Source organism: Mobula hypostoma, chromosome 6, assembly GCF_963921235.1.
Source record: "Mobula hypostoma chromosome 6, sMobHyp1.1, whole genome shotgun sequence".
In the NCBI taxonomy this organism is placed as follows: Eukaryota; Metazoa; Chordata; class Chondrichthyes; order Myliobatiformes; family Myliobatidae; genus Mobula; species Mobula hypostoma.
In genome coordinates, this window is record NC_086102.1 from 46187491 (window position 1) to 46214422 (window position 26932).

Consider the following 26932-nt stretch of genomic DNA (forward strand, 5'->3'; position numbering starts at 1 on the left):
TAATGTCCTGTAATTTAAGCTATTCTGGACCTCGTTCCATGACCTGCCTTTGATGCCTTCTGGTCCTTGTCTGTTCAGTAATTCTCGAGGTTAGTATTGTAAATGTTTAAATACTATGTTGTGAGCTGGAGTTGTTGTACTATGAATTAGATTGTGGGAGTCTTTGATATTTGTTTTTTTTGGTGGTAGAGGTTGCAAAGTCAGCATTATAAGTAGTCCATTTATGTTGCTGATGACTGCAAATACTGTTTCTGCCAATAATTTTGTTTTGCACTTACTTATTCAGGCCCTTCAGCTAGGATAGATAGCTAGAATCTGTTTCTCATGTTGGAGGTGTCTGTTATATTTTGTAACTTAAAAATATTAAACTAATTACAATTAAAAGATGGGATTCTACAATGATGTGAGTCTTAAGTTAGTTGTTAACTTTAAACAACTGTGTGCACAGATCATGGGTAGTGTCATGACGTATATAATTCATATTTTTAAATATAACCTGCATTGAATTATTTAAATGAACAAAAATGCTTTATCAAACTAGTATATATACAAACAAAATTACTCAATATTAAATACATAGTCTCTGCTTAACTATAAACTCCAACTCAATAGAGAATGTATCTCCTTCTCCACTATATACGTAGTATACTTTCAAACACAACTACAATATATAGGTGTCCGCAGCATTTTAAATTTTAAATTGTCCATTCAATCCTAAGGATTTAATCACTGTGGAGGATTGCTTACTCTTGTGGGATATTACCTTTTCTAACAAGGGAGATCACTCTGCTTGGCAGGTGAGAATTGTGGCTGTGAAACAATCTTGAGTTCTGGGGCTGTGGTGGTTATAGGAGTTGACTCTGGGACTGCTGAAAGTGGTTCTGGCAGTGGTAGCCACCTTTTACCTCTAACAATGGTCTCTGCCCTCCTCATCTAATGAATGTGTCATCTCCTGAGGATATCAGATGCAATCTTCACTGTGTAGGAGAGTGGTCCAGTTCTGTCCTTAATCTTTCTGAGTACCCACTTTTGATCAGCCCTGTAGTCCCTTGCCAGGACTACTTGTCCAGAAGTGAAAGATCGAACCTCCTGGTTTGAAGAGCCTTCAATTTGGCTCAGCTGTTGACTTGCATACTTCTTCTGAGAAGCATGAATGGAACACCGACCCATGAACAGCATAGCTGGTGAGTTGTTGGTTGTGGAGTTTACTGCATTACGATATGCAGGGAGGAAATTGGCGAGCTTCTGGTTCAGTGTTAGTGTAGTGTGTTCTACTGACATTACTTACAGTTCATTTCTTTAGTAAGCCTTTCATCCAAGCCATTGTAGCTGGGTGGCAAGGTGCAGCTGTGATATGTCTTATTCCATTCATTCTTAGGAATGGCTGAAACTGTTTCACCACAGGCTGTGGTCCATTGTTACTGATTAAGTGTTCTGGAACACTAGTCTTTGTGAAGAGACTTCTCAACACATCAAAAGTTTGTGAGGCTGTAGTGGAAGCTAATGGGAACACTTTGAGCTGCATCCACTACTACCAAAAAATTTGTGCTCATGAGTGGTTCAGCAAAATTCACATCAATCCTCTGCCAGGGCAACACAGGTTATTCCCAGGGATGGAGTGGTGCTGCTCTTGGCACCTTCTGGATGTGATGGCATCTCATACAGTGGACGGCAAATTGCTTGATCTGATCTATCCTAAGCTGCCAGACAAAGCGCCAAGCCAATGCTTTCATTTTAACCATGCTTATATGACCAGCATTTAGCTCCTCCAACACTTTAGCTTTCAGCTTGGATGGTACAACAACTCTCAATCTCCACATAAGGCAACTCCATCAAGGGCAAATTCATCTCAGCACTGATAAAAATGGGGCAACTGGAGTTTCTGCTGTATACGCCAGCCATTTTGGGTGGCCATGTAGACCTGAGACAGTGTGGAGTCTTTTCTGGTTTTCCTTTGGATCACCTCTGCCATAATAAGGAGACTTTCCATTTGCGTTAGGGAGAATATGTCAAGAGAAGTATCTTCATTTTGTTAAAGTTCCTTTTCCAAGGGCAAACGGGTCAGTCCATCAGCGTTTCCTTGATCAGTCATCCTCTTGAATTCAATCTTGTGAGATACAGAGCCCATCTCTGCATTTGTGCTGTTGCTGTTAGTGGAACATCTTTTGTGGATTGAAAATGGACACCAGTGCTTGATGATTAGGAATGAGGGTAAACCTTCTCCCATACCAGTATTGGTTAAAACGTTTTGCACCCCAAACCAGACTCAAGCCTCTGTGTCAATCTGTGTGTAATTTTCCCTGCAGTGGTAGGGGAACACGATGCAAAAGCGATGAGGCATTCACTTCCATCACTTGTAAAATGTGACATGATTTGCATTTATACCACAAGGCAAGGCATTACAGGCAAGCTTCACTGAATGATGAGGACTATAGTATGTCAGTACAGTGCCTGATGTCACCATTTCCTTTACCTTTTTGAAAGGCAACTTATACTGCTTTGTCCATTGCCATTTCTTCCCAATGTGCAGTAATGAGTTCAAGGGGTGGAAAGAGCACAGTAGTCAGGTTTGGTAGGAATCTGTTATATTAGTTGTCATAGTTGCAGTCTTTTTTAGGTTTTGTCATACTCTTTGGCCTTGGGGCATCCACCACTGTTTGAATTCTCTCAGCACACTTGTGCATGAATGGTGTGACAACGTTAAGTGATGCTTGGTTTTAAGAATTCACACTTATTGCGTCTTGCTCTGAGCCCATAATTTTAGAACCATAGAACATTACAGCACAGAAATAGGCCTTTTGGCCCTTCTTGGCTGTGCCAAACTATTTTACTGCCTGGTCCCACTGACCTGCACCTGGACCATATCCTTCCATACACCTCTCAGCCATGTACCTGTGCAAGTTTTTCTTAAATGTTAAAAGTGAGCCTGCATTTACCACTTCATCTGGCAGTTCATTCCACACTCCCACCACTCTCTGTGTGAAAAAGCTCCCCCCATGTTCCCTTTAAACTTTTTCCCCTTCACCCTTAACCAATGTCCTCTGTTTTTTTTCTCCCCTAGCCTCAGTGGAAAAAGCCTGCTTGCATTGACTCTATCTATACCAGAGGTCCCCAACTACCGGGCTACGAGGAAATGATGTGATTTGGCGATAGGAGTCAGCTGCACCTTTCCTCATTCCTTGTCACGCCCACTGTTGAGCCGTTACGCATGTGAGGTCATTACCCTCGTGTCATCCATGTCAGCGCGGGAAGAAGATCAACTCCTGGAGCCTGCAGATGACGGCGGGCTGAAAAGTGTGTTTGACATAACATCTCTGCCGGCATTCTGGATCTCAAAGTCAAGGCTAAATATCCTGAGATAGCCACAAAAGCACTGAAAACGTTTCTTCCATTTCCAACATATCTCTGCAATGAATGCAATGGAAACCAAATTGCGTAATAGACTGGACATAAGGAACCCCCTTCGAGTATCGCTGTCTCCCATCACCCCTTGATAGGATCGTGTTGTCACAAGGAAACAAGCCCAGGGCTCCCACTCATTCAGCGACATTGGTGTGTTGCAATGATTTTATATGTTCATACAGGGAAAATATGTGCTGTGTGTTTAATATCCAAACATTACTTAAAATTTTATGATGCTATTGACTTACTTATATAACCATATAACAATTACAGCACAGAAACAGGCCATCTCTACCCTTCTAGTCCGTGGTGAATGCTACTCTCACCTAGTCCCACCATCTTGCACTCAGCCCATAACCCTCCATTCCTTTCCTGTCCATATACCTATCCAGTTTTTCTTTAAATGATAATTATCGAACCTGCCTCTACCACTTCTACTCGAAGTTCGTTCAACACTTACTTCAAGCTCCCCTGTCCTCCCCTGATAATTGATTTATCACTATATTCATGCGAGGAAAATATGCGCTGCGTGTTTAATATTAAATTCATTAGATAAACCCTTTTAGAAATGAAGTTGTGTGTATTAGTCACTTATCATCTATATTCCGGTCATGATTAACACCCCCCCGCTCAACAGAATCGCCAAAAACATAGAAACATAGAAAATAGGTGCAGGAGTAGGCCATTCGGCCCTTTGAGCCTGCACCGCCATTCAGTATGATCATGGCTGATCATCCAACTCAGAACCCTGTACCTGCCTTCTCTCCATACCCCCGATCCCTTTAGCCACAAGGGCCATATCTAACTCCCTCTTAAATATAGCCAATGAACTGGCCTCAACTGTTTCCTGTGGCAGAGAATTCCACAGATTCACCACTCTCTGTGTGAAGAAGTTTTTCCTCATCTCTGTCCTAAAAGGCTTCCCCTTTATCCTCAAACTGTGACCCCTCGTTCTGGACTTCCCCAACATCGGGAACAATCTTCCTGCATCTAGCCTGTCCAATCCCTTTAGGATTTTATATGTTTCAATAAGATCCCCCCTCAATCTTCTAAATTCCAACGAGTATAAGCCTAGTCGATCCAGTCTTTCATCATATGAAAGTCCTGCCATCCCAGGAATCAATCTGGTGAACCTTCTTTGTACTCCCTCTATGGCAAGAATGGCTTTCCTCAGATTAGGGGACCAAAACCCCACACAATACTCCAGGTGTGGTCTCACCGAGGCCTTGTACAACTGCAGTAGAACCTCCCTGCTCCTGTACTCAAATCCTCTTGCTATGAATGCCAGCATACCATTCGCTTTTTTCACCGCCTGCTGTACCTGCATACCCACTTTCAATGACTGGTGTATAATGACACCCAGGTCTTGTTGCACCTCCCTTTTCCTAATCAGCCACCATTCAGATAATAATCTGTTTTCCTGTTTTTGCCACCAAAGTGGATAGCCTCACATTTATCCACATTAAATTGCATCTGCCATGAATTTGCCTACTCACCTAACCTATCCAAGTCACTCAGCATCCTCCTCACAGCTAACACTGCTGCCCAGCTTCGTGTCATCCGCAAACTTGGAGATGCTGCATTTAATTCCCTCATCTAAGTCATTAATATATATTGTAAACAACTGGGGTCCCAGCACTGAGCCTTGTGGTACCCCACCAGTCACTGCCTGCCATTCTGAAAAGGTCCCGTTTATTCCCACTCTTTGCTTCCTGTCTGCCAAGCAATTCTCTATCCACATCAATACCTTACCCCCAATACCGTGTGCTTTAAGTTTGCACACTAATCTCCTGTGTGGGACCTTGTCAAAAGCCTTTTGAAAATCCAATTATACCACATCCACTGGTTCTCCCCTATCCACTCTACTAGTCACGTCCTCAAAAAATTCTATGAGATCCGTCAGACATGATTTTCCTTTCACAAATCCATGCTGACTTTGTCTGATGATTTCACCGCTTTCCAAATGTGCTGTTATCACATCTTTGATAACTGACTCCAGCAGTTTCCCCACCACCGACGTTGGGCTAACTGGTCTATAATTCCCCGGTTTCTCTCTCGCTCCTTTTTTAAAAAGCTGGGTTACATTAGCCACCCTCCAATCCTCAGGAACTAGTCCAGAATCCAAAGAGTTTTGAAAAATTATCACTAATGCATCCACTATTTCTTGGGCTACTTCTTTAAGCGCTCTGGGATGCAGACCATCTGGCCCTGGGGATTTATCTGCCTTTAATCCCTTCAGTTTACCTAACACCACTTCCCTACTAACATGTATTTCCCTCAGTTCCTCCATCTCACTAGACCCTCTGTCCCCTACTGTTTCTGGAAGATTATTTATGTCCTCCTCAGTGAAGACAGAACCAAAATAGTTATTCAATTGGTCTGCCATGTCCTTGTTCCCCATAATCAATTCACCTGTTTCTGTCTGTAAGGGACCTACATTTGTCTTAACCAATCTTTTTCTTTTCACATATCTATAAAAGCTTTTACAGTTAGTTTTTATGTTCCCTGCCAGTTTTCTCTAATAATCTTTTTTCCCTTTCCTAATTACGCCCTTTGTCCTCCTCTGCTGGACTCTGAATTTCTCCCAGTCCTCAGGTGAGCTGCTTTTTCTGGCTAATTTGTATGTTTCTTCTTTGGAATTGATACTATCCCTGATTTCCCTTGTCAGCCACGGGTGCACTACCTTCCCTGATTTATTCTTTTGCCAAACTGGGATGAAAGAGACCCGATGCAGACTGGGAGACCGCTTTGCTGAACACCTACGCTCTGTCCGCCAGAGAAAGCAGGATCTCCCAGTGGCCACACATTTTAATTCCACATCCCATTCCCATTCTGACATGTCTATCCACGGCCTCCTCTACTGTAAAGATGAAGCCACACTCAGGTTGGAGGAACAACACCTTGTATTCCGTCTGGGTAGTCTCCAACCTGATGGCATGAACATTGACTTCTCTAACTTCCGCTAATGCCCCACCTCCCCCTCGTACCCCATCTGTTACTTATTTTTATACACACATTCTTTCTCTCACTCTCCTTTTTCTCCCTCTGTCCCTCTGAATATACCCCTTGCCCATCCTCTGGGCACCCCCCCCCGTCTTTCTTCCCGGACCTCCTGTCCCATGATCCTCTCGTATCCCTTTTGCCTATCCCCTGTCCAGCTCTTGGCTCCATCCCTCCCCCTCCTGTCTTCTCCTATCATTTTGGATCTCCCCCTCCCCCTCCAACTTTCAAATCCCTTACTCACTCTTCCTTCAGTTAGTCCTGACGAAGGGTCTCGGCCTGAAATGTCGACTGCACCTCTTCCTACAGATGCTGCCTGGCCTGCTGCGTTCACCAGCAACTTTTATGTGTGTTGCATGAACAATTGTTGTCGTTCATCCATGCGATCTCTAAATGCTTTAAATGCTTTGTAGAAAAAATTGGCATGTACACGCATGCACACTGGTGCCCGCGCAAGGCTTCATGGTCATTGTAGTCTCTCGGGGCAAACTACGTACTTGACTACTACTCTTGTCCGTTGGCAACCCGGCAACCCTACACCCCGCCCCCCCACCGGGTCGGCCGGTCCGCAAGAATATTGTCAATATGAAACCGGTCCGCAGTGCAAAAAAGGTTGGGGACCCCTGATCTATACCCATCATAATTTTATATACCTCTATCAAATCTCCCCTCATTCTTCTACGCTCCAGGGAATAAAGTCCTAACCTATTCAACCTTTCTCTGTAACTCACTTTCTCAAGTCCCGGCAACATCCTCGTAAACCTTCTCTGCGCTCTTTCAACCTTATTAATATCCTTCCTGTAATTTGGTGGCCAAAACTGCACACAATTGTAATTTGTAATCTTCTAATCTTTTTAACACAGTCCTGAGGTTTTGGAGATGTTCCTCATCATCCTTATCAGTTACGATGTCTTCCAGGTAACACTGAGTGCCTGGGCAGCCTTGCAGCACCTGATCCATAAATTACTGCCAGAGTGCAGGTGCAGATACTACACCAAAAAGGAACCTATTATAGTGATAAAGTCCCTTATGAGTGTTTATGGTGAGAAACACTTTGGATTCTTCTTCCATCTCCATTTGTAAGTAGGCCTCAGCTAAGTCCACTTTGCTGAAGTGCTTTCCTCCAGAAAGGTTTGCAGAGATATCCTCTATCCTGGGCAGTGGGTTTTGATTTACTTGATGGTAACCTTAAAATCACCACAGATCCTGAAGACCCATTCTTCTTGGCTACTGGGACCACTGGTGTTACCCATGGGCTCCATTCAACCTTTGAAAGAACTCCTTCAGCCTCTATACGGTCTAGCTTACTGGCTACTTTGTAAGGAACCGGATAAGCTTTGCAAAACTTGGGTGGGGCATTTTCATTTAACACAATTAGCAATCGCCTCTGATCTGGGCTGACATTTACATGCTGGGCGGCACCCAATTAATTAGCATGTTTATTTAGGCTTTTTTCTTAAAGATGTACTGGGTGCGTCCCGGCTACTGCTGCACCCCTGCGTGCTTCGCCGCAATGTATCGGTCCACGGCCCGGAGGTTGGGGACCACTGATTAAGCCTATTACTGAACTGATAATGGTCACACAATCTCTTAATTTCAGCCACATACGATGAAATGGAAACCCTTCCTTATGATTCTGCTTATGAAACATAAAGTATTCTGCAATCAACAATGCCTTCAGTTCTAAGTGTTTCGGCATTACTTTTACAATTATAGCAAAGCTCAATTCAGCTGATTTGGCTGGGGCAGTCAAACTTCAAAACAATCTCTATGCCTTGAAACCCAATGCACTCAGCAAAATTTGTACTTGCTTCTCATTGGCTATTTCATTTACTTGAAAATGCATTGCAATTAGCTCAGTATACGGGAGCCAGTTACCCAGGGAGTAATTGAACACATCAATCATTCCAAAGTAGCCAGCCATTCCAGATTTTTAAAAAAAAATATATCACTGGGTACTCATTGTATATGAACCCTGAATTCTTGCGTTTACTGACTTTCTTTTAATTTGACTTGTCTGTGCATCTGCTGAGCTGTGTTTTCTTTTTACTTGCTGCACCTCAACAGGTTGGTAGCCGTGTTTGGTCCCTTTTAAAAATACCTTGTCACCACTGTTATGTTTTGTAGCTTCAAAACATTAAACTAATACAATAAAAAGGCGGGGGTCTGAAATTATGTGAATTTTAAATTTATTGCTCACTTTAAGTGAGGTGCTCATTATCGTGTGGTAGCATGATTACATAAACAATTTATGTATTTTTACATATAACCTGTAACGAATTATTTAAACAAGCAAGAATGCTTAAACAATATATGTATCCAGAATGAAATGTTAGAGAAGGTGGTGGAGGAAAGAACAGTAACAACATTTGAGGCGTCTAGGTACTTGAAAGAGCAAGGCATTGAGGGATATTGGAATTAATGTGGTGAAGTGGGATGGGTGTAGATAGATAAGTAGGTTGGCTTAAATGTGTTGGGCCAAAGGGGCTGTTTTTATTTTGTACAACTCTAATATAATAAAATACTGAATTCTTGTTTTGCCCAAAAGTACCTGTGTAGTAGATAGTGAAATTAATACTTAGTTTACTAAAGTAACAAATTTTAATGCAAAATAAAACTATATAATTTCTCCTTATCTGATGTTTGTCCTTCACTGTACTCTAGGCTCTCTTGCTCCCCCTCAGTTCTCACGGGCTGGCATTCTTAGCTGTTTTTTCAGTCTCTGTCTTTATTTTGGTTTTGTCAGCCTTTTAACTTGTATTTTGTTTTGATTTTTAAAATTACTTTTCAACTGCTCCGGTGATCATGACAAAGTATATTATGTTTTTGAGTGCTGTAATTTGATGGAAGTCTTTAAATCTTGAGCAACGGTCCCCAACCACCGGGCCGCAAAGCATGTGCTACTGGGCCACGAAGAAACAATATGATTTGGCGATAGGAGTCAGCTGCACCTTTCCTCATCCCCTGTTACGCCCACTGTTGAGCTTGAATGCACGTGAGGTCATTACACACGTGAGGTCATTACGCATGCGTCATCCATGTCAGCACAGGAAGAAGATCCAACTCCTCGAGCTTGCAAGTGAGGGTGGGCTGAAAAGTATGTTTGACATAACATCTCTGCTGCATTCTGGACCAAAGTCAAGGCTGAATATCCTGAAATAGCCACGAAAGCACTGAAAACATTGCTTCCATTTCCGACATCATATCGCTGTGAAGCAGAGTTTTCTGCGATAAATGCAATGAAAACTAAATTGCGGAATAGACTGGACATAAGGAACCCCCTTCGGGTATCTCTGCCTCCCATCACCCCTCGATAGGATCGTGTTGTTGCATGGAAACAAGCCCAGGGCTCCCGCTGATTCAGCGATATTGGTGTGTTGCAATGATTTTATGTGTTCATACGGGGAAAATATGTGCTGTGTATTCAATATCCAAACGTTACTTAAAATGTTATGATGCTATTGACTTATAAGTGACTTATATGACCATATAACAATTACAGCACGGGAACAGGCGATCTCGGCCCTTCTAGTCCGTGCCGAACGCTACTCTCACTTAGTCCCACCGAACTGCACTCAGCCCATAACCCTCTGTTCCTTTCCTGTCCATATACCTATCCAATTTTTCTTTAAATGATAATATTGAACCTGCCTCTACCACTTCTACTGGAAGTTCATCCAACACTTACTTCAAGCTCCCCTGATAATTGACTTATCACTATATTCATGCGAGGGAAATATGCACTGTATTTAATATTAAATTCGTTAAACTGTTTTAGAAATGAAATTGAGTCTATTACCCACTTATCACCTATATTCCGGTCGTGATTAACACCCCCCCCCCCAAACAGAATCGCCAAAAACGATTTGTAGAAAAAATCAGCACATACACACATACGCAAGTCACGCATGCGCACTGGTGTCCGCGCAAGGCTTCATGGTCATCGTAGACTTTCTCGGGGTAAGCACATCGTAATTGACTGCTACTCTTGTCTGTCAGCAACCCTACCCCCCCCCCCCGGGTTCAGCCAACCCGCAAGAATATTGTCAATAAGAAACCAGTCCACGTTGCCAGAAAGGTTGGGGATCCCTGATCTTGAGTAACTCCTGCTGGTATTCTTTATAACTGATTTTGGTGATGCGGTGGTTTGCAATGATATTTTAACAGACAAAATAATAAAAATATTCTTAAAATTAACATTTTATTTCTATATAAAACTAGCTAAGTGTGTTGCACGACAAAATGAGAAGTGTTTGTTTTAAACAAAATGTAATTTTGGGAGCGGTATGGCGGGCTTTGGTTCACTTGGGACTAGGTAGAATAGCAGTTCAGTATGGGCTAGATGGCTAAGCAGCCTGCTTCTGTGCTGTAGTATTCTCTCACTCCATGTAATTGTGAAGTATTTTAAATAGAACTTTGAAGTTGCAGTATTAAGAGTTTTTTTGTGCTTAGTGACAAGCAGATCTGGTAGTTACACTTTCAAAATTTTTAATCACAGATATTTTGGAACCAGTTTCAATCACAGACATCCCACCCTGCAAAAACTCATTTCAAGGAGGTAGCACCCACGCCCCCCCCCCCACAACCCCATATCCCCCCTCCCCCCACGGTCGACCTCCAAGGGTGTATGTAATACTTTGTTTAGTGATTTTGTCTAATCTGTAAATCAAGTTGAGTATATGCAGAAAATGTGACATTAATATTATCATGTTTATTCTATTACAACTTTAAACAAGTCTACAGGGAGTTTGGCCTCATCAAGTAGAACATCAATAGCGTAGCTCCTTAGCAGCCAGCTAGCTAGTTTAAATAACGTTAGCTATGCTAATGAACAAATGACACCTGTTAAACTCACCTCAACACGTCTTTTACATTTTAACCCACCATGGGCAATAGAAAAGTCACTGTTGCAAACAGTGCAGCGAGCAACACTGTCATTATTTTTGAGGTTGACTGTAAAGCCCGCCCACAGAGAAAACTGATAGGTCTACTTGGCAGGGGTCCGCAATCGTTTTTGCACTGCAGACCGGTTTAAGATTGACAATATTCTTGCGGACCGGCCGACCGGGGGCGGAGGTGTTAATCACAACCGGAATATAGGTGATAAGTCAATCACATCATAACATTTTAAGTAACATTTGGATATTAAACACACAGCGCATATTTTCCCCGTATGAACATACAAAATCATTGCAACACAGCAATATCGCTGAATCAGTGGGAGCCCTGGGCTTGTTTTCCTGCAACAACATGGTCCTATCAAGGGGTGATGGGAGACAGCGATACTCGAAGAGGGTTCCTTATGTCCAGTCTATTCTGCAATTTAGTTTTCGTTGCATTCATTGCAGAAAACTCTGCTTCACAGAGATATGTTGGAAATGGAAGCAATGTTTTCAGTGCTTCCGTGGCTATCTCAGGATATTCAGCCTTGTCTTTGATCCAGAATACCGGCAGAGATGTTATGTCAAACATACTTTTCAGCCCACCGTCATTTGCAAGCTCGAGTTGTTGATCTTTTCTCCCGCGCTGACATGGATGATTCACCGGGGACATTCACAAATGGGTCACGGACCCATTCCTTTGCACGTCTCGGGTCACTGATGACCTCACATGCGTTAAAATTCAACAGTGCGTGACAGGGAATGAGGAAAAGTGCAGCTGACTCATATTGTTTCATATCGCCAAATCATATCGTTTCCTCATGGCCCGGTGGTTGAGAACCACCCTTAGCATGAAGAGAGACCAATCAGGATGCTTGCTCTCCCTCTTGCTCTCCAAAAAATCTATTTTCCGGAATATTGTATATAATTTCCGGGCATCAGGGAGCCACTATCGATATGCGGGAGACTCCCGGAGCTTCTGGGAGAGGTGGGATGTCTGCAATCAGATTATTGTAGATTGTATTTGAATGCAAAATGCATCAATAGTTGTATCTTTTTGAGATTGCTGAAAGTTTTAAATTCTCAATACAGACTTGTGACTGACATTCTGGAGAAATTATTTGTTGCATTTATATTTCTCAAGTGACGAACGATAAGGGGAATGTTGCCACAATAAATCTAAATACAGAGTCTCCCTAATTAATGCTGAAATGAGTTGCTAGTATTGTACTATCAGCAATTATCTTCAGAATACAGTGCTGCTTGTTTTCCTGAAGAAAAATATATTGAACAAATTTATGGTAGAAATACATGGTACTTCACCAAATTTTCAAGTCAAATTTGAAACATTCACTGGTGGGATAGATTTCAAGATTGAATTATTTTTGTTCTAAATTGAACAGAATCAGAATCAGGTTTATTATCACTGGCATATGTTGTGAAATTTGTTAACTTAGCAGCAGTAGTTCAATGCAATACATAATCTAGAAAAAAAAACTAATAATAAATAAATCATTTACAGTATACATATAACAAATAGGTTAAAATTTGTGCAAAGAAGCAGAAATAATATATACTAAAAAGGTGAGGTAGTGTTCAAGGGTTCAAAGTCCATTTAAGAATCGGATAGCAGAGGGGAAGAACCTGTTCCTGAATCGCTGAGTGTGTGCCTTCAGGTTTTTGCACCTCTTACCTGATGGTAACAGTGAGAAAAGGGCATACCCTGGGTGCTGGAGGTCCTTAATATAGGACACTGCCTTTCTGAGACACTACTCCTTGAAGATGACCTGGGTACTTTGTAGGCTAGTACCCAAGATGGAGCTGACTAAACTTACAACCTCTGCAGCTTCTTTCGGTCCTGTGCAGTAGACCCCTCATCCCAGACTGTGATGCAGCCTGTCAGTATGCTCTCTATGGTACATCTATAAAAGTTTTTGAGTATGTTTGTTGACATACCAAATCTCTTCAAACTCGTAATAAAGTATAGTCGCTATCTTGCCTCCTTTATAACTGCATTGATATGTTGGGACCAGGTTAGATCCTCAGAGATCTTGACAGCCTGGACTTGAAACTGCTCACTCACTCCACTTCTGATCCCTCTGTGAGGATTGGTATGTGTTCCTTCGTCTTACCCTTCCTGAAGTCCACAATCAGCTCTTTCGTCTTACTGATGTTGACTGCCAGGTTGTTGCTGCGGCACCACTTCACTAGTTGGCATATCTCTCTCCTGTACACCCTCTCATCTCCATCTGAGACTCTACCAACAATGGTTGTATCATCAGCAAATTTATAGATGGTACTTGAGATGTGCTTAGCCACATAGTCAGGGGTATGGAGTGAGTAGAGCAGTGGACTAAGTACACACTCCTGAGGTGCATCAGTGTTGATCGTCAACGAGGAGGAGATGTTATCACAAACAATTTGTGATATCTTTGGTTCTATGTGTGATATTTGTGTTGCTCTGGATCTCCAACATCTGCAGATTTTCTCAATTGTTATACCTTAATCTGGAGTAAGTTGCCAATTCATCTGAGAATATAATATATGTTTACAATGGCTATTCTTTTAAGCGTCCTGGAATATCTCAATCAGGGGAAAAATTCCTTCAATCACACAGTTTAGTCTGAGCTCCGGAACTGAGATTATGTGTTATCTTTTCTCCCCCACAAGCTTTTTAAAGAGAAAATAATGAAATTTGCCAAAAAAAAATCCATCTTTAATGTGCTTGTGTAAGATTGTCATTTCCTTTTTCACAGGTTTTTGGCTTGGTACTGTGCAGTAAATGAAATTTAACATTTTTCTTTATCTGCTATTTAGAAACCATAGAAAAACTACAGCACAGAAACAGGCCTTTTGGCCCTTCTTGGCTGTGCCGGACCATCTTCTGCCTAGTCCCATTGACCTGCACACGGACCATATCCCTCCATACACCTCCCATCCATGTATCTGTCCAACTTATTCTTAAATGTTAAAAAAGAACCCACATTTACCACCTCGTCTGGCAGCTCATTCCATACTCCCACCACTCTCTGTGTGGAGAAGCCCCCCACTAATGTTCCCTTTAAACTTTTCCCCCTTCACCCTTAACCTATGTCCTCTGGTTTTTTTTCTCCCCTTGCCTCAGTGGAAAAAGCCTGCTTGCATTCACTCTATCCATACCCATCATAATTTTATATACCTCTATCAAATCTCCCCTCGTTCTTCTACGCTCCAGGGAATAAAGTCCTAACCTATTCAACCTTTCTCTGTAACTGAGTTTCTCAAGTCCTGGCAACATCCTTGTAAACCTTCTCTGCACTCTTTCAACCTTATAAATATCCTTCCTGTAATTTGGTGACCTAAACTGAACACGATACTCCAGATTCGGCCTCACCAATGCCTTATACAACCTCATCATAACATTCCAGCTCTTATACTCAATACTTTGATTAATAAAGGCCAATGTACCAAAAGCTCTCTTTACGACCCTATGACGCCACTCTTAGGGAATTTTGTATCTGTATTCCCAGATCCCTCTTCTACTGCACTCCTCAGTGCCTTACCATTTACCTTGTATGTTCTACCTTAGTTTGTCCTTCCAAAGTGCAATACCTCACACTTGTCTCTATTAAACTCCATCTGCCTTTTTCCAGCTGGTCCAAATCCCTCTGCAAGCTTTGAAAACCTTCCTCACTGTCCACTACACCTCCAATCTTTGTATCATCAGCAAATTTGCTGATCCAATTTACCACATTATCATCCAGATCATTGATATAGATGACAAATAACAATGGACCCAGCACTGATCCCTGTGGCACACCACTAGTCACAGGCCTCCACTCTGAGAAGCAATCCTCTACTACCACTCTTTGGCTTCTTCCATTGAGCCAACGTCTAATCCAATTTACCACCTCTCCACGTATACCTAGCGACTGAATTTTCCTAACTAACCTCCCATGCAGGACCTTGTCAAAGGCCTTACTGAAGTCTATGTAGACAACATCCACTGCCTTCCCTTCATCCACTTTCTTGGTAACCTCCTCGAAAAACTCCAATAGATTGGTCAAACACACACAAAGCCATGTTGACTCTCCCTAATAAGTCCCTGTTTATCCAAATGCTTGTAGCTTCTGTCTCTTAGTACTCCCTCCAATAACTTACCCACTACCAACGTCAAATTTACTGGCCTATAATTTCCCGGATTACTTTTCGATCCTTTTTTAAACAACGGAACAACATGAGCCATTCTCCAATCCGGCACCTCACCCGTAGACACCGACATTTTAAATATATCTGCCAGGGCCCCTGCAATTTCAGCACTAGTCTCCTTCAAGGTCCGAGAGAATACCCTGTCAAGTCCTGGGGATTTATCCACTTTAATTTGCCTCAAGATAGCAAGCACCTTAGAAGTAATTTACTTAGAAGTAATAGATTATTTCCAGAATTAGAGGACACAGTCTCAAAAATGAGGGACAACCCTTTAGAAAAGAGGAAAGGACGAGTTTTTTTAGCCAGAGAGTAGTGAATCTGTGGAATGCTCCCTCCATAGACTGTGGTGGAGGCCAAGTCCGTGTGTATATTTATAGTGGAAGTTGATTGTTTCCTGATCGGTCAGGGCGTCAAAGCATATGGCGAGAAGGTAAATGTGTGGAATTGAGTGGGATCCGGGATCAGCCATGATGGAATGGCGGAGCAGGGTCGATGGGCTGAGTGGCCTAATTCTGCTCCTATGTCTTATGGTCTTGTCTTATTGCAAATTTAAAATACTAAAAAATATCTTTTGAGCATTTAGCCAATTTGTTATAAAAGCTGAATTCTGAAGTAGAAAATGCTATAAACGAGCTCAAGCAACATCTGAAAGGAGAGATATAGTTAGTTTCAGGTTAATGATCCTTGATCAGAATTAAAATTAACTTTATAAATTATCATATTTAATACTCAACTATTCTGTACAATAACTGACAACATTTGATTTTCTCAAAGTAAGCATTAAAATTATTGTTAATTGTTAAGCAATTTATTTTTCTGTCATTTTAATTATACTGTTTTGGAGTTCATTCACCTAAAAAGGGCTTTATTTCTGAATGATTTAATTTGTCTTATTTTGAATTTCTTGAATGAAATGCAGTATTTGCGTGTAAACTCTAATCTTTTGCATCCTATTTCCTTGATGGACTTTGGTCTTGAACATCAAAAGCCATTGACCTGAAGTGCTAAAGCACTTTCTCTCTGCAGTTCTTTCTGATTTGCAGCACTTGCTGCCAATTTTGCTTGAATAACAAAAAGTAGTTCCTCCTTATACATTTGTTTGTTATAAGCACCTGTTAGGGTGCATTCTCCAGTTACCTTATAACGTAACTGTAGCCTTCAGCCAGGATCAGATGTCATCAGGTGGTTCCCAACCTTCACCGAGTGTTTCGGCCGTTAACCACGACACTCTCCAGTTGGTGGGCCAGCAGTGGTGGCCAAATCACTGCCCATCTGCTCCTGGCTTCCAGCTTCCCTCCTCTCGCCTACTCCAACTCCAACAAGAGGCTTGTTCTGCCTCTTCCCCCATCCTACGAGCTGCTTGTTTTTTGCTCCTTTCATCCAGGCCCAGATCTGACAACAACCGCCATGCTGATTTGGCTGGGAAACCTCTACAGCCGATCTCCACAGGGAACAACCATGCCTGCCATCCCTTGTCTTTACACTCCTGCACTAAGGGCTGGTACTTCAAGGCCTTTCTCTCGTGGGCCTCTTCCCATCCCTCCTCCTACGGCACAGTCAACTCAACCAGAATTATTTTCCGGTTTTTGGTCGACCACAGTACAATGTCCGGGCGTAGGGTTGTGTGCACCACATCCGGGAACTGCAACCTCCTTCCCACATTGACCCTCATCTCCCAGGACCTGGCCATTAGCAGCAGATTGGGCTTTGGTTGTTTGGTTACGAAAGGCCTAGCTCCCTCTTTGATGAAGGTGATGGCCTTCCTCAAATCTGTGCCTCTTCTTGCATCTCTCCCGCTCTAGTGTGTCAGCAAGAGCCAGAAGCACCTTATCATGGCGCCACCTATACCGTCCTTGAGTTAGAGCTGTTTTACACCAGGACAGTATATGAGCCAGTGTCCCCTTTTGACCACAGAGCTTACAGTTCGGGTCCTCTCTCATCCCCCATGTGTACAGATGTAATGGTGAAGGAAGGGTGCATTACACGGATTGCAAGAGGAAGGAAATACAGAAGGGCTCCAGTCTCCATAACTCTGCCCATGAGATCTTGCATCTTGTCCAGGCACCCTGGGACCCTTGTTCCACTGCTTTTGAAATCTGCTTCTCTTCCTCACGGATCCATACTTCTGCCTGTATCATGTCTCGCCTGTTCCTTATGCTTGTGTTTCTCACTTCTGGAAGTGAACTGAGCCGAGGCCTTGCCGCCCGACACAGGGGTTGCCGATGATATCTCGCAGCTTCAGAGAGCACACTGCCTCCTCCACAGCTGCATTGGCTGCCCACTTGCGCCCAGATCTGGTTGTAACGCCTGCTTGCTTTACCAAGACATCATTGGAATCTCTCAAGCTTAATAAAGCTCTGCATTTTCCCACCTTGAATTCCTCCACAACAGATGACAGTTGCCCAGAACGAATGTAGAGGCCCACTGAAGAGAAGCTTGGGGGAACTCCCAACCATCTCCGCAGGTGCTTGTTGGTTTTCCTCTCGACGCCCTCTACAGCAGACATGGGGAACTCATAAAGTGTGAAGAGCCAGAGAAGCCTGGGCAGAATGCCGGATTGGTACAGCCAGGTCTTGAATTTGCCCGGAAGTCTGGAATTGCCGATCTTCTTCAGCAATTCGTCTGTCTGCTTCACAGCATTGGTGACATTGGCCCCATCTGTCAGTGACATATTAAACCACTTCTCCAAGCATCTTATCGGGTTATCTTTGATGGAAGAGATGACCTCACCCTGAACTTGGAGGCTAAACTTACTAGTAACTTTGCCCTTTCTGATCACCATACGCCTGGACTTCTTGGCCGTGAAGGACATCCTCGCCCAAGTGGCTACATTACTCGGGGTTTCCAATACCCATCTTGCTTGGGCATGTGACACAGTTGTTATAGTGATGTCATCCATGAACCCTCGTAGAGCCGGCTGAACAATGCCTGACTCCAGCATCGGGCCGCGGGTTACATCTTCTGCTGCTGATAATAGGAGGTTCATTCCCATAACAAATAGGATGGGGGAGATGGTGCACCCTGTTGGAATCCCCTTCTGGAGGTCCTGCCAACTAGTTGTGAAATGGGCTGTACAGAATTAAACAGGGGTAACTCTCCTAAGAAAGCCTTCTCATTCCTGTGCTTGCTGATGCGGAATAATTTTGATAGGACGGCACTTGGCCTTGCATTTATAACCATGGTTAGTGCACTTTCAAGTTTTTTTTAATCTTGCTTTGGCTAAATATTCTTTTGTATGTTTTGATTTACTTCCTGGATAATAATTAATGTTTATAGATTTTAAATTTTGTATAGAAGTGTCAGAATTGCAATGGGATTCAGAAATTACGAACTATGTCTTCCATATCTTGGTAATGTCTAGATGCTTTAATTTGTCATCTTTACCATTTTAAAAATCTGCTGCTTTATGGCTAAAGATGAAAAAAGATAGTAAGAATTAAGGTAGTTAACTGTTGGTTCTCTGATTTTTGTTGTGGCATTTATTTTTCTCAATTTTGCTGCAGCTTATCTTGGGCCATCAACAATCTCCATAAATACCATTTTAATTTAGGACTAACAAGACTAATCCACGTTGTAGAGAGGTGGAATTCATGGCTATCTGTAGGAATTGCTGGAAACTTTAAGCAGGTCAGGCAGAATTGGTGGACTGATTCATCTAGCAATGTTGAATCAATAGCTAAACTATAACAAAAGAAATCAAACCACAAAACCCCGGAGTTGTCGTATAACACTGGATATTCCAGAAATGGGGCACACTGCCACCCATCAAGTCAACCATTCTCAAAATCACCTGATCTGGTATCGGTGTATTAAGATAAAAGCAGAAATCAAAGACTGTTAAAAGCACGAGGTTAATGATTTACAACTGAAGATGGTATGAAGATCAGCGTTAATTGTTTGCAAAGGATCTTCTTCAGCACAGTTGATGCTCATTAATTATAGCTACTGTTAGGATAAGATGACAGTTTATGACTGTGACAGTTGCGCAAGAGTCTTAAGTCTTCATATGATTTTTTTTACTACCCGTTGAAGATTTTTAAAAAGACCATTTTGTTCTAAAGAATGGTAGATACTATGTGAATTATCTCAACTTATTTCTTTGTACTTTTCTAAAGCATCAGATGGTCTAGGATGGAATTGTTAACTATTCCTCAGTCACCAAATTGATCCATAGCTTCTTTGTTAATACAGTAAAACTCCAGAAATCTGGCATGCTTGCAAATATCATCTGCTGATCCAGATGCTGAGTGGTTGGGTCCTAGATTATCAGAATTTTTCTGATGGGTCGGTATTCTTTGGATGTTTCTCAAGGTTCAAAATAAAGTTGTTATCAAAGTACATGTGTGGCATTGTATTCTAATCTGAGATTCATTTTCTTGCTGGCATTCACAGTAAATAAAAAGAAACACAATAGAATCAGTGAGACACACAAGATAGCCAACAACCAGTGTGCAAAAGACAACAAACTTCAAATGCAAAAAGAATAAAAGTAACAATAATATAAATAGGCAGTAAATATTGAGAACATGAAATGAAGAGTCCTTGAAAGTCCGTCCATTTATTGTGGGGAAAATTTCAGAATTGGGATGTGAAGTTATCCCCTCTGTTTAAAGAGCTTGATGGTTGAGGGGTAATGACTGTTCTTGAATCTGGTGGTGTGAGTCCTGAGGCTCTTGTACCTCCTTCCTGATGGTAGCAGTGAGAAGAGACCATGGCCTGAATGGTGGATGCTGCTCTCCTGTAATAGTGCTCCTTGTGGATGTGCAAAATGGTGGAGAAGGCTTTATCTGTGATGGAGTGGGCTGTATCCACTACTTTTCAAGATCATTGATATTTCCGTATCAGGCTGTGATGCAACCAGTTAGCACACTCTTCACTGCAATTTTATAGAAGTTTGTCAAAGTTTTAGATGACCTGCTGAATCTTCACAAACTTCTAAGAAAGTCGTAGTGCTGCTGTGCCTAAGAAGAGTAATGTGAGCTACCTTAATGACTATCGCCTGGTAGGACTCTCATCTACAGTGATGAAATGCTTTGAGAGGTTGGTCATGACTAGACTGAACTCCTGCTCAGCAAGGACCTGGACCCATTGCAATGTAACGCCACAGTAGGTCAACGGCAAATGCAATCTCGATGGCTCTTCATGTGGCCTTGGACCACCTGGATAATACAAACACCTATGTCAGGATACTGTTCCTCGACTATAGCTCAGCATTTAATACCATAATTCCCACAATCCTGATTGAGAAGTTACAGAACCTGGGCCTCTGTATATCCCTCTGCAACTGGATCCTCAACTTCCTAATTGGAAGACCACAATCTGTGTGGATTGGTGATAATATCTCCTCCTTGCTGACGATCAACACTGGTGCACCTCAGGAGTGTGTGCTTAGTCCAGTGCTCTACTCTCTCTATACCCATGACTGTGTGGTCAGGCATAGCTCAAATACCATCTATAAATTTGCTGGGATAATACAACCAATGTTGGTAGAATCTCAGATGGAAACGAGAAGGCGTACAGGATCAAGATATGCTAACTAGTGGAGTGGTGTCGTAGCAACAACATGGCACTCAATTCAGTAAGACAAAAGAGCTGATTGTGGACTTCAGGAAAGGTAAGACGAAGGAACACACACCAATCTTCATAGGAGGATCAGAAGTGGAGAGAGTGAGCAGTTTCAAGCTCCTGGGTGTCAAGATCTCTGAGGATCTAACCTAGTCCCAACATATCGATGCAGTTATAAAGTAGGTAAGATGGTGACTATACTTCATTAAGAGTTTGAAGAGATTTGGAATGTCAACAAGTGCACTCAAGAACTTCTATAGTTGTACCGTGGAGAGCATTCTGACAGGCTGCATCACTGTCTGGTATGGAGGGGCTATGGCACAGGACAGAAAGAAGCTGCAGAGGGTTGCAAGTCAAGTCAACTCCATCTTGGGCACTAGCCTACAAAGTACCTAGGACATCTTCAAGGAGCGGTGTCTCAGAAAGGCAGTGTCTGTTAATAAGGAGCTCCAGCACCCAGAGCATGCCCTTTCTCACTGTTAACATCAGGTAGGAGGTACAGAAGCCTGAAGGCACACACTCAGCGATTCAGGAACAGCTTCTTCCCCTCTGCCATCTGATTCCTAAATGGACATTGAACCCGTTTACACTACCTCACTTTTTTAATATATATTATTTCTGTTTTTTTGCACGATTTTTAATCTATTCAATATATGTATACTGTAATTGATTTACTTTTACTTTTTCTTCTGCATTAGGTATTGCATTGAACTGCTGCTGCTAAGTTAACAAATTTCACGACACATGCCTGTGATAATAGACCTGATTCTGATTCTGATAATAGCACTTCTGTGCTGGTCCTAGGACAGATCTTCTGAAATTAAATTTAATGCTTTACATATGTACTTTTACTTTTTTAATCGGGTGATGTCAAGTAGCTGGCCTATTGAAAGTTCTATTTGGTAGTCACTGTCTTTCTTTCTTCCTTGTACTTCCTTATTTCCCTGTGAATTTTTATCTAACTCTCTTTTTCATCTGCCACCATCTGCATGCAAGATTAGTGTTCTTTTATAAGATCTGTGTTTTTGGTTCTTTTAATAGTTACCTTTTAATCTTCGTGTGCCTTTTACTAATCTCTCACTGAGAAGTTAATTTACTTGCTCAACCTGTCCATTGTTTTCAGCATGACTTTTAAATTTCCAGTTAAGCATTTCTGCAGTCAGGAGAACAGCCGCAGCTTCCCCCCGGTATTATTCTAATCAATCTATTAAGTGTTATTTTTGAATGGAAACAGTCTTCTTATAATATGCTGCTCAGAACTGGACTGGTTGTGGTTGACCCATTGTTTTCAGATGTTTTAACATGACTTTCTTTCTTTTATAATCTGTGTCTCTTTGTTGAAAAGCATGTTTTTTTAAAATCTGCTTTTTCAACTTGCCCTGCCAGTCTTGGGTGCGCTTACAACAGGTTCTTGCATTTTTTAAGAGGGAATACTGAATAGGATATCAGTCAAGCAGCCTGCTTTGTTCTGGATAGTAAAAGAAAAAATTAAAAAACTGCAGATGCCAGAAATCTGAAATGCTAAACCTGTGCCCTAAACAACTCCACTCATTCACTTTCTTCATTCGGATTTCACGATGGGAAAGTAAATGGTTCATAGCCATGTTAGATATTCTTTTGTTTTGGTCTTCTCTCTAATCTCCTTCAGTTACATAAATGTTGGTGTTTATTGCGAGGATCTACCACTTCTAAGTACATAGGGTAACCTGATGTGGGAATATGATCTGGGGAAGTGGGACAGTGCCTTGTGCTCCCAGTGGCCAAGCAAAAGTGACATGGATGGTTGGAATTAAACAAACCATCTGCTCTTTTGTTAGAAAGTTAGAATATTTTATACCTACTAAAAGTTGGAATATTCAGTGTAATATTGGTTGTCATTTGTTTGCTACTGGCAAACTTTAAATTGCAATGTAGCCTACTTAAATTCAATTTAAGTTATGATTTAATATGTTTATATGTTTGCATAATTTTAGAGATCACTCATTGCATTGCTCACAGGTTTATCTAGATATATCTTATTTTTTTTTTACTATTTACGATGCTCCTGAAATGTGAAATCATGGAATGAAACACACATCAAAGTTGCTGGTGAACACAGCAGGTCAGGCAGCATCTCTAGGAAGAGGTACAGTTGACGTTTCGGGCTGAGACCCTTCGTCAGAACTAACTGAAGGAAGAGCTAGTAAGAGATTTGAGAGGGGGAGGGGGAGATCCAAAATGATAGGAGAAGACAGGAGCTAATGCCCCACCTCCCCCTCGTACCCCATCTGTTATTTATTTATATACACACATTCTTTCTCTCACTCTCCTTTTTCTCCCTCTGTCCCTCTGACTATACCCCTTGCCCATCGTCTGGGTTTTTCCTCCCCCCCCGCTCCTTTTCCTTCTCCCTGGGCCTCCTGCCCCATGATCCTCTCATACCCCTTTTGCCAATCACCTGTCCAGCTCTTGGCTCCATCCCTTCCCCTCCTGTCTTCTATCATTTTGGATCTCCCCCTCCCCCTCCCACTTTCAAATCTCTTACTAGCTCTTCTTTCAGTTAGTCCTGACGAAGGGTCTTGGCCTGAAACGTCGACTGAACCTCTTCCTAGAGATGCTGCCTGGCCTGCTGCGTTCACCAGCAACTTTGATGTGTTTTGCTTGAATTTCCAGCATCTGCAGAATTCCTTGTGTTCATGGAATGAAGATGGTTTTCATTCATCATATAGTGTTAATCTCCTATACAGCATGCAGAATCATTTACATAGGACCATAATTATGTGAGCCTTACTGTTAAGTGATTTGTTAGTTAAACTTGCTGTATGTAGAATGCTATTGCATTTCAGTATTAAATATTTTAAACAATTTAAATTTTACTTTATCAGCTTGAGAAATTAATTTTGAAAATAACCATTTGTAAATGATTTATTTATTTTTAAACTGTCAAATTTTAAAATTTGTTATCTTTGTATGATTCCTTTTTAGAATCAAGAAGAACAATTATCATTCATTGCAGAATGGTATGATCCCAATGCAAGTCTAATTCGCCGTTATACGTTCCTGTATTATCCAAAAGATGGATCTATTGAAATGGTAAAAGATATTTTTAAATGGTTTTTACTTCTATTTGAATTGTTGCATTGGACTCCAATTCAAAGTGGCTATAATTGGTTATAAGTTTTTTTTAATGCAATTGAATAAAAAGTTGCAACATTACTACATGCATCAAAATATTCTTATGGACCTAAAATTAAATTTCATAAGAAAAGTAAAAACTAATCAGTGCTATAATTATTTGTTTATTTTTGTAACCTTCCAGAGCCTCCTCCAGAAAATCTATGTGCAAAGCATCATCTTAGTGCATTTCTCATCCTAGTTATATGTAGTTGTTTTTTCTGCTCTTGTTCAAACATAATACTTGTATTAAATGATTATGCCCAAGAATTATTATTAAATGTTATTTTTTGATCATCAATTTACTTATAATGAGTAATGAAGTTTCCAATACATTTTGACATCAATAGTTTCCTTGCTGCAATGGGAAGAAATGATTATGTAAGTTATGGGATTCCTAAGTTTTGTGTTTTTAAAAACTGCAATATTTAGAACTCTTTCCTAACTTCATTGTAGTCTCAGCTTTAATTACATTATAGCCCCTTGTTATTTACTTCCTAACCAATCAAAATAATTGTTCCATATCAACCTATTATCTTGTTTTATTATTTTTAAATTGCAGCTTCTAATCTGCAGAATACAATCCTATTTTTTTAAGTATATCCTTGTTATCTATTGATTCTTCCTCTAAAACCTATATCTTTCCTGTGTTGGAATATCTAGATCTCCACAATACTTGTAGACTTTTATGATTAAAGGGTAGTCTTTATCTTTTTGTGTCCAAGCCCTTTGAGTATCCACTAACCTTTGTGATTTAGTTTTGCTTGTCCATGACACAAATCTGTGTATGGACCTTTTAGGATCTTTGAACTTGTGTTTCTAACTTTTCATCACTTTAGGAAGTTTTTTTTCTTTACAGTCCTAATTGATACCCTGTTTTTTTTTTTGCTTCTGTTGATTCACTTTATTTCTTTTTATCAATGGTCTTTCTGCCTTGCTATCTATGTAATTATGTAAACAGCTTGCAGGTTCATTTCTTAGATTTGAGCAATCAGGGAACCTGCGCGTTTCTCCTCCTTTTGTGCCTTGCTGCTCAGACAATGGCCTAGCCAAATTAATAATGTGAACTTCAACTTGTGTATGTATCTGTTTTGAAGGACATGATAAAATGTCTTTTATGTACATATAAATAACTTGTAGAGATATGTCCTGTCCACCTATATCAGCTCTTCAATAAAACCAACAACATGCTGTATTTGAAGCAAGTCTCTCACTGATCAACTGTAAAACTTTCAGTGTGTTCAGTCATTTTGGTAATTTGAGTCTCTGGTAATTTCCTGGCTAGTGGTTTTTGAGGTTTTTCTGCAGTACGCTATATGTAATCCACATGATACATCTGAAAACCAAGATGTTTCTTTCTGACCTACTATGAGATTTCAAGTCTCCCTGTCTTTGACCCTAGCTTTATCCATTTAACAAATAATATATTGTGAAGTTACATCATAGATAAAGCCCGTTGATTGCCTGTGATTTCTTTCATTACAACTCATATGCAAGGGAGGGATGGATTATATTGATGTAAGTATTGCTTGGCATTTATATATTAAAGACATTTTAAAAATAGTAAAATAGTAATCTCCCATGAACTGGATAATAGTGTACTTTAATTTTTTTCCATCTTGAAACATGTTTTGATCCACAGCATCTGATATCTCTGTCACGGAGGCTGGGGTCAGAAAATTCTTCAAGAAGATGAACCCTTGCAAGGCATACTAGTGTGTGCTGAGTACCAGCTGGGTACTGAAAACCTGTGGCAACGAACTGTTTGGTATGTTCAAGGACACCTTCAACTTCTTTTTGCTGTGGTCTGAGCTTCCCATCTACTTCAAAAGGGCAGCAATCATACTGGTGCCCAGGAAGAACAGGGTGAAGTGCCCTAATGACTGTAAACTGGTAGCACTCATACCTACCATAATGAAGTGCTTTGTGATGTTGATGATGGCTAAAATTAACTCCTACCTGAACAACAACCTGAACCTGTTGCCATTTGCCTACTGCCGCAACAGGTCTACAGCAGACGCAATCTCACTGGGTCTTCAGTCTGTGTTGGAACACCTAGAAAACAGCAAAATATACTGTACATCAGGTTGCTGTTTATGAATACCATTATCCCCTCAGTATTCACCACCAAGCTTCAAAACCTAAGCCTCTGTACCACCATCTGGAACTGGATCCTTGGCTTCATCACTGAGAGATCAGTTTGGATTATTGATAACACACTGTGATGATAGGGGATTCGTTAAGGGAATGGACAGTAGGTTCTGTGCGTGAGAAAGAGATTCCCAGATGGTCCGTGCCTCCCAGGTGCCAGGGTCCAGGATATCTCAGATAGAGTCCTCAGCATTCTTAAGTGGGATGGTGAACAGCCAGAAGTCATGGTCCATGTAGGTACCAGTGACATGGGTAGGATTGAGGGACGAGGTTCTGCATAGGGAGTTAAGGGAATTATGTACTAAGTTAAAGGGCAGGACCTCCAGAGTTGTGATCTCAGGATTGCTCCCCATGCCATGTGCTAGTGACTCTAGAACTAGGAAGATGATACAGTTTAATATGTGGCTAAGGGGTTGGTGTAGGAGGGAGGGCATAAGATTTTTGGATCATTGATGTTTCTTCCAGGGATGGAGGGGCCTGTACAGAAGGGATGGTTTACACTTGAACAGGAGGGGGACTCATATCCTAGTGGGAAGGTTTGTTAATGCTGCATGGTGGGGCTTAAACTAAGATCGACAGGGGAATGGGAACCA

At 41.4% G+C, this 26932-nt stretch overlaps 1 protein-coding gene across 7 annotated transcripts in view; it reads left to right on the forward strand.

Annotated features, from left to right (window-relative positions):
• nme7 (NME/NM23 family member 7) overlaps nt 1-26932 on the forward strand; it is a 259259-nt gene that overhangs the window by 125893 nt on the left and 106434 nt on the right. For all 7 annotated transcript variants that reach the window (XM_063050744.1, XM_063050742.1, XM_063050746.1 and 4 more), the window contains one exon: nt 24000-24107. In XM_063050744.1, the coding sequence (XP_062906814.1) occupies nt 24000-24107 (108 nt within the window). The remainder of the gene's footprint in view (nt 1-23999; nt 24108-26932) is intronic.